The 17956-nt window shown below is 38.0% G+C and overlaps 1 protein-coding gene across 1 annotated transcript; it reads left to right on the forward strand.

The window, feature by feature from the left end:
- The first annotated feature begins 3562 nt into the window (after positions 1 to 3562).
- LOC149007311 (TOM1-like protein 9) lies at positions 3563 to 17490 on the forward strand. Its single transcript, XM_089164585.1, has 10 exons — positions 3563 to 3977; positions 4555 to 4633; positions 9363 to 9461; positions 9543 to 9656; positions 11092 to 11252; positions 12201 to 12282; positions 12468 to 12553; positions 15378 to 15554; positions 16109 to 16695; positions 16807 to 17490. Exons 1-10 carry the CDS (start codon positions 3877 to 3879, stop codon positions 17382 to 17384), a joined length of 2064 nt encoding a protein of 687 aa, XP_089020711.1. The 5' UTR covers positions 3563 to 3876; the 3' UTR covers positions 17385 to 17490.
- The last annotated feature ends 466 nt before the right edge of the window (positions 17491 to 17956 follow it).

The following is a 17956-nucleotide window of genomic DNA, read 5'->3' on the forward strand; positions in this document are numbered from 1 at the left end:
CTAGATGTATCCATATTATGGTTCTAATCCCTGAAAACAATCACATGGAACCCTATTCAAATGAAAAAAAAGAGATGACATCTATCTCCAATTCATGATAATCTATAAAAAAAAAAATTTTATAAACCATACCCTATCCTGTTAAAAAGCACATTTAATCCATACAATGCATAGCCAATTTTCATAGTCATACCCTATTAAAAACCACATATAATCCATAGAATGTATAACCAAAATTTTATAGTCCATACCATATTAAAAAGCACACATAATCCATACAATCCATAACCAGAAAAATAAAAATAAAAATCCAAACATAATCTTACACCAGGTGTTTAATATCATCCACAAAGAAAATAAAATCAATCTGAAAAAAAAAAAAAAATCAACGTCATCAACAAATTGTTCAAGTTTGAGTAGGGTCATTGGGGGTGGTTGGGTGGATGCAAGCGTTGAACAATGAATTGTGCTCTTGCTACATGGTTCCTTTATGACAAGTTTGAAAATCAAGATTGAGGTTGATGGGATTTTGGCCAAGGCTATGACTGTGGAGAGGAGAAGGAACTAGGGATGAGTTGGCCCTACCATTTGGCAATCACAAGGGCTTGAGTCAAACAATTTAAGAAAAGATCTCGTCACTTTACTTCGTGACTTTTGGGAGGACTCTAACCATTCAAGCCTGGAAGAAGAGAAGGAATCAATAAATTCATCATGATTGGAAAAAATAGAGACAATCAAGGGAATTAATTACATTTCCAAATGGAGCCCGATTCCATTTTTACCATTTGTTTCGTTTTATTTTATTTTATTTTATTTATTATTATTATTTTTCAAATTTCCCATTTAATGGTTATCTTTTTGTTTTAAGATCCATCCTTAATATAAGATAAGAAAAATCCATGTAAGAGAGAGGAAATTATTAGTATGTGAGGCTTTATTTTCTCTTTGTCTTAAGGACTATCAAACTTATCAAACTATTATTGTAGTGTTCAATTGACTTATCACTCAAACACTGTGAGTTTGAGTGTGGCATCTTGCAAGTGATATCGAGGTTCTTGTCAAATAGTTTGGAGGCTACGAGCTGCGGTCTTTATCAAAGTTTCTAGCTACCCGATTGACAATGGGTCGACATTCTCTTTACATCCAGAAACCCTCTTAGAAACGATCCTTCCGCTTATTATTCTTAATTATACCATTTTTTTTGAAGAAAAAAATCCCCTCCATAGTGGCAGCATTGGATTCTATATAATCTAAAAAGAAAGAAATCAAAGAATAATTATTCTCATAAAATGTGAAATTTTTTTTTTTTTTGGATATGAGGTTCATCCAGGCGAGCTTGCGCGCACCACGATTACATCCTCAAGAGAGCTTTTATATAATTAATGCCGCCGAATAAATGCAAACCCAAGACATCCCTTAGGGAGGTTGGGCCTTTAACCGCTTTACTAACCCATCATTGGCAAATGCTAAATACTTTGCAATCCACTCCTGAAGTTTATTCATCATTATCATTCAAAAAGAATGATCTCTTCAAAAAATATTTATTTACCTATAAGGACTTCACTTGGGAAGTATTTATTTTTCTATTGCTCCTTGGGGAAAAAAATAGTTGCTACTTGTTATTTTAAATAGATTAATATTACCACAACTGCCCTCATTTAATTATCAATTAAATCCCAACTACTAAGGGATTTATAAGACTTATTTAATTCTATTTTTATATTTTTTTTATATTTTTATTTTTATCTAAAGGAGAATAAAAAGAAGATTCCTTAATGGAACTTTGGGACATGAGGGTGACCCCTTACATGTTATCTCCCATGTAATGAGAGATTAAATGAGCAACATTGACCCAATTTTAGAATGTGCCATCAAATACTATAAAAATATCTACATAATAAATTTTACATATTATAAAAAATCTAACATATTTTGCAATTAAAGATGATTAAAGAAGACCAAGGTCTTATAGTATAAGGTCAATAATTTGAATCCTGTGCATATAAAATAGTAATCCCCTTCTCTTTTATAAAAAACACTAGTTCCTAAATTTTTTTTTAACCGATAATTATCATAGCCTAACTCAATTATATAAGATAGAATAGAAACTCTAGATATCTTTCTCTAACAATGAGATTTCACAATTTGGATCTCTTATTCTCCATAAAGTTCTTTCATGTTTGTCACGATTCTCTTTTACACGGATGCAATTGAGATGACAAGTGGGTAAATGCTAATTTCCACCAATGCTATACTTCAAATGTTTTGAAAAAAATAAAACATCAAGTATGCGTTTGGTAATGTTTCCATTCTGGAAAACCAATTCTTCTGTAGGCAATTTTTACATGTTTTTGTCCATTATTTGGAAATGGATACTTGATAAACCCTTTTTGAAAATATTCCCGATTAGGCTTACATGCTGAAAAAAGCTAAGCTAGCTTTTGATGTAAGGCACAAAGTTGGAGAGTTAGGTAAAAGAAGTTACGAACAGGGGTAGTCCGGATCATCACCCTCTGTGTTCCTCGACGGTTTTTCCACCACAAAAACGGTGGGCCCCACATTTGAAAATATATTAAAAAAAAACTCCCATCACCACCCCTGGTCCCCCCTGTATTTTGTGGTGGTAAGCCATCGGGGTCGCTAATCCAGACTCCCCCATTGAGCCCATCTTATCAAGTTTTTGTTCCTATTACAAAATATGTAACAACAAAACCGTTCTTTAGACCATTTTTCTCATTAGTTTGTCTTTTAAGAACAAGTGAATGAATTGTTCTAATAAACACATGTAACTTGAACCAAATTTGACTAACAAAGACCAAGTCCTTTGCTAATTCTAATAAAGATCCAGTTGGAATCCATGGAGATCACTCTCTCCTTCCCATGCCTTTTGAAGTTGAAATTTTGAATCTATGAGAGGCACCGCCATGGAACTTTAGGACTTTGTTGGACCTAAGTATTAGGGCAAACAAAAGTGGTGAATGTGAATGAAGATATGACTTGTGCTGACTAAATAATAAATTCATTGTAGATCAAAGAGTTTGGATCACATTCCCGTCAGGGAGAACAATATCATTTTTAAAGCATTTAAATTGCTCACAATGGTGGGACCCATTTATGAATACAAAAAAAAGTAGAGTTAAGATCTAGTAGGTTTCATGTGAATTATATTCTTTAATGTGTAATTTAAAGTATTTTTACTAAAAAGAAGTAATTGAAAAGTGTTAGGAGAACACATTGCTTTCTTGTGGTAAAATTTTTCGAATTCAATGGTGGGAGGTGGAGAATTTTCACCATTGGCGGGGGGGGAACTATTAGACGTGGAGGATTATAATGGCTGTAGGAATGCTAGGTAGGGGGGGGCGGGGGGGGGGGGGGGGGGGGGGGGGGGGGGGGGGGGGGGGGGGGGGGGGGGGGGGGGGGGACCCACGGATCCTCCAAACTAAGATTAACCAGTGGGGCCTACACGATGAGTGAAGTACACATCAGCTTTGCACGGCTGTCATGGTTTAGGACACGTGTTTACGTGTAGTTGGTTCACGATTTACATTTTCTTTCAAACACGATTCCGGACGGAGGAGAAGAACGAAAAAGCGAAGGATGAGCGATCCGCAGAGCAACTTTCGGCTGCCGCAGAGAAACAACTTCTGTTCTGAAGAAGATATTGAGAGAGATACAGAGCTTCCCAAGATTATCCTCTTTAGGGCTTTTTTGACCTGCTTTTCTCTCCTCTAAGGTTCAAATCTACAAAATTAGGAACTTCCCTCGCCGGAATTTGGTGGAATTCGCTGTTTTCTTGTCGGAATATTCTGTAGCAGGCTTGCAATTAGACTGTTTGCGATTTGAAGCTTTTCAGGCTTGTATTCGGCTGCAGCAGATATGGTGAATTCGTTGGTCGAACGAGCGACCAGTGACATGTTGATCGGTCCCGATTGGGCGATGAACATTGAGATCTGTGATATCCTGAATAGCGATCCTGGGTATGCGAATCGTTTGCTTTCTCTTATTTATTTTGGCCTCTGAAATTGGGTCTGTATTCTATTATTGGTAGGCGTCTTGTCGCCTTATTTGGCTTGAATTTCGGTTTGTTTTTGTGTGTTTGGTGCCCCCGGAGTGTCGGATTTTAGAGCATCAATTCTTGGTCATAGGAGATATTATCCCCCCCCCCCCTCTCTTTTGTTGAGGATTTCCTGACTATAAAGTATTTGGATCAAATAGTTCGAAGTTTGAATAGTTATAACCTAGTGTTTTATATATTTTGTGGGAGTATTCCTCGTTTGGATTAGTTAAATTTTAGCTCCATGTCATCTGAATTTGGATGGATTCATTTTCTCGGAATACTCGCTCACTTTCAATTGCTTGATTCTGGCTTGTAGACTCCACGATACTCAGAAGGAGGGAGGACGAAATAAAGAACCCATAAAATAATAGATAATTAGTTACATTGAAAAATAGATTTGTTCCCCTCTATTTTGTTCTATGTTGTAATTCTTTATTTTGTGTACCTTCTTTTTCCCATAATACATGCTGAACTTGTCAATTGATTGATTTCATCAGGCAAGCGAAGGATGTGGTTAAAGGCATTAAAAAACGTCTTGGGAGTAAGAATCCGAAGGTCCAGCTACTTGCTCTCACAGTAAGGACCAAATCTTTCTTCTAGAGTTTGTAACCTAAGACTCATTTCCTTTCCTGAATATAATGAAGAGCCAAGCGATATATGTCTTCTTTTCTTAGATGATTAGACTTTTGTGGTCTAATATTTAATTCACTGTGAACAGTCATAGGAACAATCAACATAAACTTTTTCATTTATTATGTAACATCCTCTATGGTAGTTTTTTGATAGAATTGAGAGTCAAGATCACTTCCTCTGTTGAAGTTTGGATTTGGTCAGCAGCAGTGGCCTTTTGTCTTGTCCAGGTCTGGAGAGAAGTCCATAACAATTCTTTGTTACCATATTGTTTTAAATCTAGATGTTTTTAACAGATCCTGACTAATTTTTTTTAACTGTTTAATGCTTGATTTAGGATAAAATTAACTGACAATTTTATATGAGCCCCCTCTGATTCCATTGGAAACACCGGACACCCCCTCTAAAAGTAAAACCTTACAAATCCCCACTCCACACATCACACCCCTAGCTTTTTGTTAGTCATAGAAATGATCATCTTTTTACCCTCATTTAATAAATTTATTTAAAGTTTTTAACACTACACCCACTATTGTTAGGGTGAAACTAGTCACCACCCGCTATTATGCTATAAATTACATGACACCTACTTGAAAAATTACAAGATACCCACAGTTCAGTTTTGCTGTGAAATGACGGGTAAAATTACCTAAATACTCTTACCCCCATTTAAGTCATTTAAAATGATCCCACCCAAACCTTAGGTGGGTGAAGGGAGAATCCCATCACCCATCTTTTGCCTACATCTCCCTCTCTGTCTCTCTCTAATTGAAAGCAATAGCAAATGCATTATTCTGAACTAGAAGACTAAAACCTAATCCATAGGAAAACCAAAACCACTAGTGCCACGAACCACCGCAACAGTGACGCAATTGAGAGGATTTGTTTTGGAAAATAAGAATATAAGATCGCCAAGTGCCAAAGTGAGTGAGGCAAGGTGTGCTTTGCGTTCTTTGCTTACCAAAATAATAATTCAAGCTTCAAAGGAGCGAAAAAGGAAAGAAATTTGGAACGATTTCACAGAGGGAAAGAAAAAAGGAAACAAAGATTTCGAGAGAGGGTTTTTGGAGAACATATAAGGAAATAGAGGAGTTGAGAAGGAGAGAAAGCGATTCTTGAGAAGTTTTAATGGTGATTGTGGCCTTGGGTAGAAGATTCAGAGTTTAGGCAATGAAGAGAGGAGTGTTGAGTTTAGCTTGGATTTGAGAATTTTTTTGGAGAAAGTGTTGGTTTTGGTGAGTTTCTTTGAGAGACTTATTGAAGGAGAGGAGATTTCTTTATTGGTTTGTTTAGTGAGAACGGCCGCTGCAGTGACACTACTCAGAGGATCTTGACACCAGTGGTTTTGGTTTTCCTGTGGATTAGATTTTAGTCTTTTGGTTCGGAATAAAAGAATAATGCATTTGCTTCTAGCTTCAATGAGAGAGAGACAGAGAGGGAGATGTAGGTAGAAGATGGGTGAAGGGATTCTCTCTTCACTCACCTAAGGGTTGGATAGGATCATTTTAAATGACTTAAATGGGAGTAAGGGCATTTAGGTAATTTTTTTAATAACAAAACTTAACTGTGGGTAACTTGTAATTTTTCAAGTGGGTGTCATGTAATTTACAGCATAATAGTGGGTGGTCACTAGTTTCACCCAATAATAGTGGGTGACACGTAAAAAACTCATTTTAAAACCCTAATATGATATTACTAATATACCTTAACTATCCGTTCTTTAAAATCCTTTTAAGAAATACTCTCTTCTCCTATCCTTTTCAATTCCCAAGCAAGCATTGCTGCTGGAAAATGAAAGGTCCCATGGGAAAATGAAGGGTAAAAAAATCAGGCAAGACAAGTAGTCAAATCTTCTTTGGCTGAAACATTGGGTGGTTCTTTGTCATGCCTCAGTTTTCTAGACCAAGTGGGGCCTGTGATATTGTTGTGTAACTGGAAACGTGCAAGTAATCCATTGTCTTTTAATCAATCATTTTCCTTTTGTAAGATGTGGAAGCTTGCACTAATGGGTTTTGCAATTAAGACTTTTTTGTGGTCACTGGTCAAGGACTAGGTACCGATTAACATAAACATAAACATAAAAACCTCAAAAGGACATGCTAAATGACACTATTGGCACCTAAACCTTACTTTACAACACACCAGAGGTCATTCATTCTTACTTGCGTTAGCAACCCCTTCTACCCTTCTCTTTTATACTTGTGCCTGGAAGTATTAGTGAACTTTAATGAGCATTGAGCTCAGTAAGTGAAACTATTGCTAAAGCATACAGAAAGTAGCAAGAACCATATCACAGACATTAAGTTACAATAGAAGTTCAGTTACAAAAAGAATACAATTAAGCAACACAACTAATGGTACTTCGAATACAAATGGCTGTAGGCTTCTTATCGTTTTTCCTTTATCCTATTCATTGGCCCTCAATATGGACCTTTCATTTAACATAACACCTTAATAGGGAGTGTATAATGGATGTCTACACTCTTTCATACTTTTCTTTCTGTTTATATATATATTTGATAAGTATTATTTTTCACTATCCTTCTTCTGTGCATGAATTCTTTAGTCAATTTTTGCTAGAATGGATCACGTTGCATAAGCATTTGCTTTGTGTATCGGAAAGTATCACTGTCGTACTAAAAATGGTTGAGACCTTCGAATTCATTTGTCTTCCATTGATCTTCCTTCCTATATGAATCCTTCTTTTATCTCGGTTTATGCCAAGACGGATCCCTTCGCATAAGCATTCCCTTCTTGTACCGGAATGAATCACCGTTGTACCTAGGAGGTTTGAGACCTTCCACATCTTTCCCTCACCTCTTCTTACCAACAGCTCTTAAAGGGTTCTTTATCTCAACTCAAGCCGGAATGTATCTCGTCGCAAGAGTATGCCCTCTTAATGTATCGAAACGTGTCACCATCATACACAAGAGGATTGAGATTGCATTACTCTTTTGGGGTTGGATTTCCCCTTCCATTTCAGGGTTAGTTTTAGTTCTAGGTAGTGCTACAATCATCCTATCCCATTCTTTACTCTTTAGCCCTATGGGCATATTACGTGAGATATTTGTCAAATTTCTTTTGCAATTTCTCGTAAGCTTATCAATCATTCATATCATTTCTGGTCTGTAAACATAACATGCCATTTTTGTTCCATTAGCATAACTTTGTTATAACCATTTCATAGTCATATCCATGTTATTTCCATTCCATAGACATAACCATGTCATAACTGTTTTCATTCCCAGTCTACAATATAACCCTGTCATCTCCATAATGTAAAAAGAACCATGCTATCTGGGTTATTTTATAATCTTGTCATGGCCAGATCATTCTATTTCATAGCCATAACATAAGCATACCATTTCCATTACATACACATAAACATACCATTTTCATTCCATTATCCTTTTCATCCCATATCAATTTAAAATAATTCTTACCTTACCATAATGATCCAAAGTCTCCCCATGGGAATTTAGTAAAATCCTAAAATTTCCCCAACTGCCCGTAGAATTTTAGAATTAGTTGCTGGAAAATTCTGTGCTGACCCTAAATTTTAGGGAATTCATTCAAGAAACCCTAAACCTAAAATTGGGTTCACATCAAGAGGGTGGTGTCGGTGGGGGCTGCGGCAATGAAGGTTGGTTGGGTTGCTGCTGTCTGCTGATGGGGCACTGTGATAGGAGTGGAGTGTGGCGGGAATGGGGGATGGGGGGCTTGCATGTGCAGAAAGCTTATGGATGACTCTCAAAAGGTGAAGTCACTTGCTGATATCAAAACTGAAAAAACCATAGAAAGGCAAGAAGGCCTTTCTGCATTGCTCAAGTGGGGAAGCTTTCTTGCTTGGTCTTTTCTTCATGCCATGTAGAAGATAAACTGGCTGTACTGACTGTTCTATAGAAAAGGGGCTGTGGTCTGAATGAGGAGTCACATGTCAAAGTTTGTCCTAATTCAACAATATACTTTTGTGTATTGAGTCTATTGATATGCATACATGTGTATGTTCATGCTTGCCTAGCACATGGCGGTTAGCATGTGAGTGGTTGTTTCTTTGTTTTGTCCGTCACAACTGGTGTTACCCTACCTCCATGCATTCTGTTGTGCTTTTTAAATGCGTGACAAACAACTATCAGCAAGATCCTGTTCTACTGTAATGTGTTAAGATTTAGATGCATTGCAAACTCAGATCAAATCCTCTGAAATGAGACGAACAGATCATTTTTTTTTAACTGCACTTTTGGTTCATGTACAGCATTCTGGGGAAGGCCTTCTTGTGCAGCCTTAATATCTGCCTTGTGGCAGTTACTATGTAGCACAGCTTGTCAAATCGGGGATTAGCATGCATCAATAATGTGGTTCAACCATATATTAGAAAGTATAGTCACTTAAATTATATTTTGCGTTGTTATCCTTTCATTTCTGCCTCCTCCTAGTTTTCTTTATTTTTTGAAGCATTGAGCAATTTTTTCTCCTGGGTGTTGCTTGCTTATCTTTATGAACTTGTTTGGAAAACTCAACAACATACCCTTTCAAACAAATTTGACTTATTTATTTTGTTCCTGATTGAATATCTTGTTCCTTTTGGGTATCAATTTCCTGGTCATATCTTCATGGAGTAGTAGATGAACTATCTTTCTGAGGGATAACTGATTTCGTTGTGCTTTTTATATAGCTGTTAGAGACTGTAATAAAGAATTGTGGGGACATCGTCCATATGCACGTTGCTGAGAGGGATATTCTTCATGAGATGGTGAAGATAGTTAAAAAGAAGGTCGGAATATTCTATGTTAATGCTTTGGTTGATCTTTTACACCTTTGTTGTGTCCTGTTCTGATTTTTTCTGCACCTGCAGCCTGACATGCATGTGAAGGAGAAGATACTGATACTAGTAGATACCTGGCAAGAAGCTTTTGGGGGAGCAAGAGCTAGATACCCACAATATTATGTCGCATATCAGGAATTATTGGTGTGTTTGATATTTGTACTTGTGAAGGTTCTTTATTAGATGACAACTATTTAAGTGAATAATATAAGCTGTTCAACATTTCTCCTTTTATTGCTCGACTTTTACTGTAGTACAATGCTATAGCAGTATAATTGCTGAAAACTGGCTAATGGAAAATGAGAACAAATTACTTCTACATTTTGCTTCCACAAACAGTCATTGCAACAAAAATGTTTTGCACAATTAATTAATCATCCCATTGGTGGTGCATGTACTCATCTGTAGATAAGCATAGATATTTCTGCTGGCTTTGTATGTAGTGTCTGTTCATGGTTTTTCCCCCTCTCTTTTCTCCTCTCCTGCCAAATGAGAAAAATAAATAGAAGCATAGTTCCAATAGAGGGAACACAAGGACCATATTCTTCTCCAAGCTGAGTTTTGCTCAGTCTCGAATGAATCGGGGACATATTGAAAGTTCTAATTGTCAGGCGGAATGGTTTGTGGATTCTGAACAGCTACAGTGGCAAAACCTATTAAGATAGCAATTATAACCCAAGAAGTAGTAAGTACCTGGGCATGAACTCGGAAACTTCCTATTTACCAATAGAAATGTTGGCCTAGTACACCGGATATATCATATAACCCTTTTAGTGCATTGATTGAACATGTTAGAACATTCACGTTGCCCTTCGGCAGAAATAGAACTAAAAAATAATTATTTTGTTTAAACTCTCTCTTCCTCAACTCAGTTGCTTGAACCGTATATTTTGGATATCATGTAATCACATAATATCCCCATAATTTTGATCTTGTTGTTGAGATTCCAGAACTGATTCAATAATAGATGGTTACGTATTATGGGACTATGGGAACAAGAAACAACTGGGGAAAAACACACACCATATAAACATTATATACACATGTATATTCTTAGAATATTTCTGCCCCATCCACTTTATTTTATTCCCTATTTATTTCTTCAAGGAACAAGTTGTGGTTTAACACTTGAATGCACAAAAAGATTCTAGTTTTTTACTTTTTTACTAGATCCAACTGGCCTGAGTCTAGCAACTCATCTGGCTCTTAGGCTTTTGATCCTATTCTACGTCAGTCTTTAGTTGTGTGAGAAATTTTTAACCCCAATACCCATTTCCATATGGTGAAACACTTTAAAAGGGTGAAGGTTTACGAATTGTTTGATAGGTGTTGGCATTTAAGGAGATGCTGTGGGATCTAGGGGTGGATGTGAGAGGATGTGCAAGAATTGCACACTGGTGTCATGCGCTTGCTTTCCACTAAAAATTTCAGAAAAGGTTGAAGAAGTTGTTAATTTATTAGATGTTGAACCATTTAAGATACATAAGAAAAAAGTTCTGTATGTTGTCATGTGCAGTCACGTACTCATGTTTCTACTACATTTTCTTAGAAACTAACTTCTTCTTTTTCCCGGTCTCAGCGTGCTGGAGCAGTATTTCCTCAGAGACCTGAGAGTTCTGCACCGATATTTACGCCCCCACAAACACAGCCTTTGTCATCATATCCTCAAAATTTGCGTAATGCTGATTACCATCAGGAGGAAGCCGAGCCTTCTGCAGGCTCTGATACTCCATCCTTGAGGTACACTGAATACCTCTCTTTTCTTATCTTCTGGATGCAAGGAACTTTCTTCATCTAAGATATCATGTACACATTATTTATGTGGGCACTTGTGTACGTAGGACACCCGTGTTTCTTTTCTCTTAACTTTATTCTATGTTGATGCTGGCATATGGTTTTCTGGATCACAATTCTTAAAAGCACCTGTTTCTTTATATTTAGCTTGAGAGTTGATGACCTCCCAGTTGCATGTACCCTTTTTTTACTTTTAAGTGATGACATGTGTCCTATCTTCTGCCATTTTTGAAACTTAAAAGTGCATGATGGGACGTTAATGGAAGCAAAAAAGATACAAGTCATTATCAAATGTATGTGAAGCACCTGTAAGCCTGTGGCAACTCTACTTAAGAGTTGTAATTATGGTGCTTGAGTTTATTATCTTGTAATTCTTCTGTCATTTGCATGTTCAGCAATAGTGGAAGTTTAGCATCTAACTGTGCTTTTATATGGGATGATATTGTGGGTGCCAATTTCTGGTTTGTCCTGTTCCTCACTTTCAACAGCTCTAGCATAGGTTTCATATTTTACCATATTTACTTTTCATAGCTAGTTTCTCAATAAGTGGTTAAAACCATGTTCATGAAGAATTGAATGCCGATGAATAGATGAGATGATGAAACCATTAGTGCTCCCTGCAGAGTGCTTTGTGGTAGAAATCCTAATCCTTCTGATGAATTGCTAGAGATATGCCCTATGGTGTTGATGCATTGTGGTAGCGAAAACTGATGGGGGACCTTTCAGAGCGTAGAGTTGAACTTAAATTCAGAGGAGGGGGGTTGGAAATTTTCTAATTACTGTGTGTTGTGACATTATTGTTGTTTATGTGCATCCAACTACTGCTTTGTATTATTGTTTGATTACAGATAGTTGCTCATGTCTCCTGATCCTATTTTTCATTTCCTCTGTCAGCTTAACAGAAATTCAGAATGCACGGGGTATTATGGATGTTCTTGCAGAAATGCTCAATGCTATAGACCCGGGGAACAAAGAGGTATTTTTGGTTAGGTTGATATCTTGGAAATTTCCCCTGAATGAGAGGACTTCTCAGTTTTAATTTTTGTCATATGTTGTTGGCATGCATGTTTTTCCTTTTTATATTTGCATTCTTGGCTATACATGCCAAATCCCATCTTTTTATCATATTTATTTCATAGTCATTATGATATTCTTCTGCAGGCACTTCGACAGGAGGTTATAGTTGACCTGGTTGAACAGTGCCGTGCGTACAAGCAGAGAGTGGTCCACCTGGTTAACACAACTTCGTGAGTCCTTTTATTGTCTTTTTCTAACTTTATGGAAAATGGTAACATTCATGGTGTATAAAATGATATAATTGTCTTTGCCACGAGGTTGGATCATTGATATCGGTACACCTGGATTTGTGTTTTTTGTTTATCCTTTTGTTCGTTTATAATTATAATGACAATGGCCTTCCTACTTTTGTTCAGATCTATTTCTGAGTTTACTTTTGCCATATGCATCTGTTATATCAGCATGGAAACTATGGAATTGGAACTTAATTGTGCACTTCAGCTTTACAGCAGTTCGTACCAGCCCATTACAACTTAGTAGAAGTAAAAACAAAGACATGCAACACAGGCCAACTACCTGAATTAGCAGAGCTACATATTTGTCAATCCTAACCCAAGAACTCCTGACTTCTATCTGTGTGGTTCAACCCAGGTCCAGTGCATCTGGGCAGGATCGAAATAGGAGTACTGTTAAGGCAAGGTTGTCTTAAATCCTCTCCTGTTCCAGCCCGACCTTGGTTTTAGGTTTACGTTCATGTTAACCTTTAGAAGGTCAACTCTGTTGTTGTTACTTCTCATGGTTTCTCTGAATTCTGAATTTAGATAACTGTAATTTTGAGAACTGCCTTGCTGGTTGAAGTTGAACTGGTTCTGAAGGAAAAGTCAGTGGCTTGAATTTGCTAATATAGCCTCTGATGTGGGTTCGGGAACCAGTTGGTTATTTACTGAAGGAACTGTTTGGTTAACATGTTTCAAGTAGAAATTGAAGCTCTGATAAACTTGGTTCATGCCTCTAAAGTTTAATCTCTGGTCAATACAAAGCAGTGTGTTTGTTGAGGAACTACTTATGTTCATCTTGAATATTGATGTCAGTTAACTATTATAAATTATTGGCTTTCTAGATTGCCAACAGCATGCATTCCACGTGCTATAAGGAGTCCAACTGAGCATATGTTCTTGACTAAACCAACCGTGCCGGCACTTAGCACTTACTTGCACTAAGTCAGCCTAAAACCCAACTAGAGAGAGTAGAAGAAAGCTTAGAACTCAAAGAGAACCTTGAGAGAACTTGTATTGATCACTTAGTTGATGCTTTGTACAAATGAGTCCCTCCCCTATTTATAGGTGATGTAGGATACAATGAATGGTTATGATTTTGTACAAGTGTCAATAATCTAATGGTTATGAACATTCTAGTGGGTCTAGATATTTCTAGGGATATTTCTAGAGACAAGATACTTTTTAGATGTAGATTCCTCTAGAATCTCCCTCCTTTCTAGAATGTGGGCTAAGTGTAGCCCATTAGTAACTTTAGTTAAGTTGGGCTAGACCATGTGTGGCCCATTAATATTATACCATTGGGCCTATGATAAATTAGACCGTGTCAATATGCCATGTCCAGCTGATCTGATGTTCTATTATTGTTTTGTTTTTTCTGCATAAGAATGGATCTCTCTCTCTCTCTCTTTTCTTTTATTCTTCTTGGGTATTGCGAGCAAATTTTGTACTTGCCTTACGGCCCTTACACCATATCAAGTAGTAATTATGTTAGAATTCTAAAAAATGAATGTAAAGTACATAGTTATTTTCTGGTGACAGGCTGGTGGGGAAGAAGGGAATGTCTGAATTGTAGGGAAGAGGACATCTTGCATAAGACAAAGGTTGGGGAGGAGAAGAATGCATGCACACAACCACAGAGGCTACTCAACTCAGACAATAACTCAGTTGTCCATTCTATTCAACCTCTTATTCTTTTATTGGTACCAGCATACACGCAAATTGGAAAAGAGAACCTATGTAGCCTAGAACAGATATAGAAGCATATCCAACTAGGAAGCTACCAAGCTACTGTCCTATGTATCCTATCCAAAATAAAAGATTACATGGTGCCTTTCCAAATAATAAACTTCCCCACTTCACTAGATCCAAAAACTCAAAACTGGATCTGGTTCATCCTCATCTGGATGCACAACTCAATTTGGGTTAGTCCAAGGTAGCGAACCTGCATCAACTCCCTTGGTGTTCAGAAAAACTATCCCACGATTTTTTTAAAATGAAAGAACCAGCACCATTCAAAGGGGATGGGCAATTTTCAGCGTTGAGCTATGTTCCAGCACATTCATGGTCAACCCCAATCACAATATTCTGATTATCATTTGCAAATGTGTCTCTTTGATGAGATTCTGATAGTGGGGTTTCACAACTGGAATTATCCTGTCAATCAATCTTCACCTTCAGCCTTCATCAGACCATTCATTTTAGCTTGATTATCCCTTTTGTCAACCACCTCTGATCTGCATTTGGGAGATTCTTTCATACTTTGACATCTTATCTTAGTAGCTGTTCATGTTGGTAAGCTCCCAAAAACTTCATGTTCAAATTAGAAAGTTTCTTGTGCAGTTTGCTGAAATCAACTTTTATCAAAAGGAGTAAATCATAATATCAGCCTCCACGATGTAGTCTCAGGCTTGCTATGTTGTAAATTAACATAATCTTTGAGGGCTAATGGGACATCAGAGTAAGGAAAGACAAAATTAGGTTAAGATTTAAAGGTATGAAATAGACTATGAATTGAGATGGAAAATATGGACAGGCAGAACTAAAGGGACAGGTTGCTAAACGAACATAGAAGGGAAACAACCCTGAGGTACACCAACTGGTTTTCTCCTTCGAATTATTGCTGTTTTTCTTCTTGTTCATGAATTTTTGTGGATTATTTTGTGTCTTATGTCACTTGTGCTTGAACTTGTAAAATGCCCTTGCTTTTTTTTTCCTTCTCTCTCCTTTTTTTTTGGTTGAGAAAATGACATGACTGTCTAATTTTCTCTTCATCCAGGGATGAATCTTTGCTTTGTCAAGGACTAGCATTGAATGATGACTTACAGCGTCTACTAGCCAAGCATGAAGCCATTTCTTCAGGAACTGCTATTCCTATACATCCAGAGACACCTAAAACTCCTCAGGCACTTTTAGATGTTGATGGACCTGTTAATAGCACGAAGACTGATGGGGGGTAATATAAATTTCCTTCACGAAAACTTTCTTCTTTGCATTATTATGGTTGCTAGATAGGAATCAGGCTTGGCAACAATTATGGTTCTGAACACTGTTGCATGGAAAAGAAGATCCACATAGCCAACCATGTTTTTGGTTAGGATTAAATGGTTTTCTTATGATTTCCCATCTAGTTTATTTCCCCAGTTTTTAAGTCACAGCTGGAGGAAAATTTGGTTAAAGCAATTATCAAGCTCCATCAGCTATGTTTCAATCTGGACATTTTGTTTTCCCCCTTGTGTCCTGAATTCAGCTACCTGTGCTTCTGAGACTCTACAATACAAAAATTAACCCCTGAATTAACTATTTCTCCATTCATATTTGGTTCACTTGATTCCCGAGTGACCCCCTCCCCCCCTCCCCCCTCCCCCCCAAAAAAATAGAAATAAAAATATAATAAAAAAATAAATCTATTCATGTATTGGGGCTTCCCCTTTAGAGGTCTGGTTATTAACCCTTGGTACTTGCCTTCACCACGACCATGAAAACAAAAGTGATGGTTTTACTTTGCAGGTCTACTCCAAGTACTGCTGCTGCAAGTCAGCCTCTTGGGTTATTGTTGCCTGCCCCTCCAGCGTCAAGTGGTGCAGCGACTGCCCCTGCAAGGGTTGACCCAAACATGGACCTTCTGAGTGGTGACGATTACGGTACTCCTTCCAATGGTGCTCCAGATAAATCGCTGGCACTTGTTCCCGTGGGAGAACCACAACAAACCAGTACTGTGCCTCAACAGAACATTCTTGCTCTTTCAGATATGTTTTCTCAGAATAGCAATGGCACAGATACTTCAAATTCTCAGATGGTTTACCAAGGTGGACCATCATTCTCTGCATCACCACAGTTATCTCAGCAGCCTACTCAGTTCCCACAATCTTCATTTTATCCTAATGGAAGTACTCCAAACATGCCGCCAACTCCGACTCAATATGAGCACTCACCTTATGGTACTCCGGCATGGAATGGCCAGGTCCCACAGGGCATCAACCACCAGCAACAGCAACCTTATGGTAATCCTGCATGGAATGGCCAGGTCTCTCAAGGCTTGAACCACCAGCAACAGCAGCAGCAGCAGCAGCAGCAGCAGCAACAACCCATATATGGTAAAACTCAAATTACCTGGCTGGTGTTACTTGAATTTATGTCATTCAATGTTCCACTCAAATTTTTGCGTCTCCTTTCTGTTCTCTTCTCCCTTTGAAAATTCTCGACAGGCATAGGTGCTCAGAGTAGTGGAGCACTGCCTCCGCCACCCTGGGAAGCTCAGCCAACAGAAGGTAACCAGCTGGCAGTGGCACAATACCCTCAACCGTTTGGCACCCAGGTGGTTGCGAATTCTCCCCAACCAGTTCAGAGTGGTACACCTTACCAGCCAACAGGGAATGACCTTGCCATGGGTATGTATGTTCAACCGATTACAAGTGGTCAGGGCAACCAGCTAGTGGGCATGCATCCTCATCCGATCCAGGGAGGGCAGATGATGGGCATGTTCCAACAGCCAATGCAAGCAGGCGGTCAGCTTTCGTCGATGAATCAAATGCCAATGCAGAGCAACATGGGATATTACGGGTATGGCCAGCCAATGGAGGCTCAATTCCTTGACCAAAGAATGTACGGGCTCTCTATACAGGACGATAGTGCTTTAAGGAACTCTTCCTCTTATGTGCATCCTTCTTCCTATACGACACTCAGCAAGCCTTCCAAGCCAGAGGATAAACTCTTCGGGGATCTTGTGGACATGGCAAAACTGAAACCAAAGAAAACTACTCCTGGCAGAGCTGGAAGCATGTAGGATAAACTGTGCTTTTAACTATTTTTTTTCCTTCCTTTTTCTTCTTTAAATTAAATTGCCTCACTTTCATTTCCCCTTAAATATATTCTTCTTTTTTGGCTTTCAATGTGTATTGCTTTGTCTTGCGATTGGAATCTTGTACATTACCTGTAGAGGAGGAAAAAAGAACATTTTTTTTCCTGGGTGGGGAAAGGGTGTGCTGATACCTGTTTCCCTTATGATAAATTCAGTGTTTTTGTAGAACACCTTCATAGTCTGAATCCTATTCCAGTTTCCACTTTGTGAGTTCTTTCATTGAAATGTTCTAACGTTATCCATCAGGACTGTTAGTCTGGTGGTCTGCTTGGATGCTCTCCAGTGCCCCTACAATAAAACTTGAAAATGTTCTAACGTTATCCATCAGTAGAACTTTGACTTCTGATTGCCATCGATCTAAAAGTAAGTTACATCATGGCGAAGGTAGATGAATGTATACAGAGTGGATCTTCTACTCACATGGAAAGGAAAGAAAAATTTTCCGCCCCAATGGTTAGATTCACGACACTTGTCTAGTATAAGAATCTGACTGTTCT

The sequence above is a fragment of the Hakea prostrata genome, chromosome 8, assembly GCF_041222555.1.
Source record: "Hakea prostrata isolate BN-2017 chromosome 8, UWA_Hpros_2, whole genome shotgun sequence".
Classification (NCBI taxonomy): Eukaryota; Viridiplantae; Streptophyta; class Magnoliopsida; order Proteales; family Proteaceae; genus Hakea; species Hakea prostrata.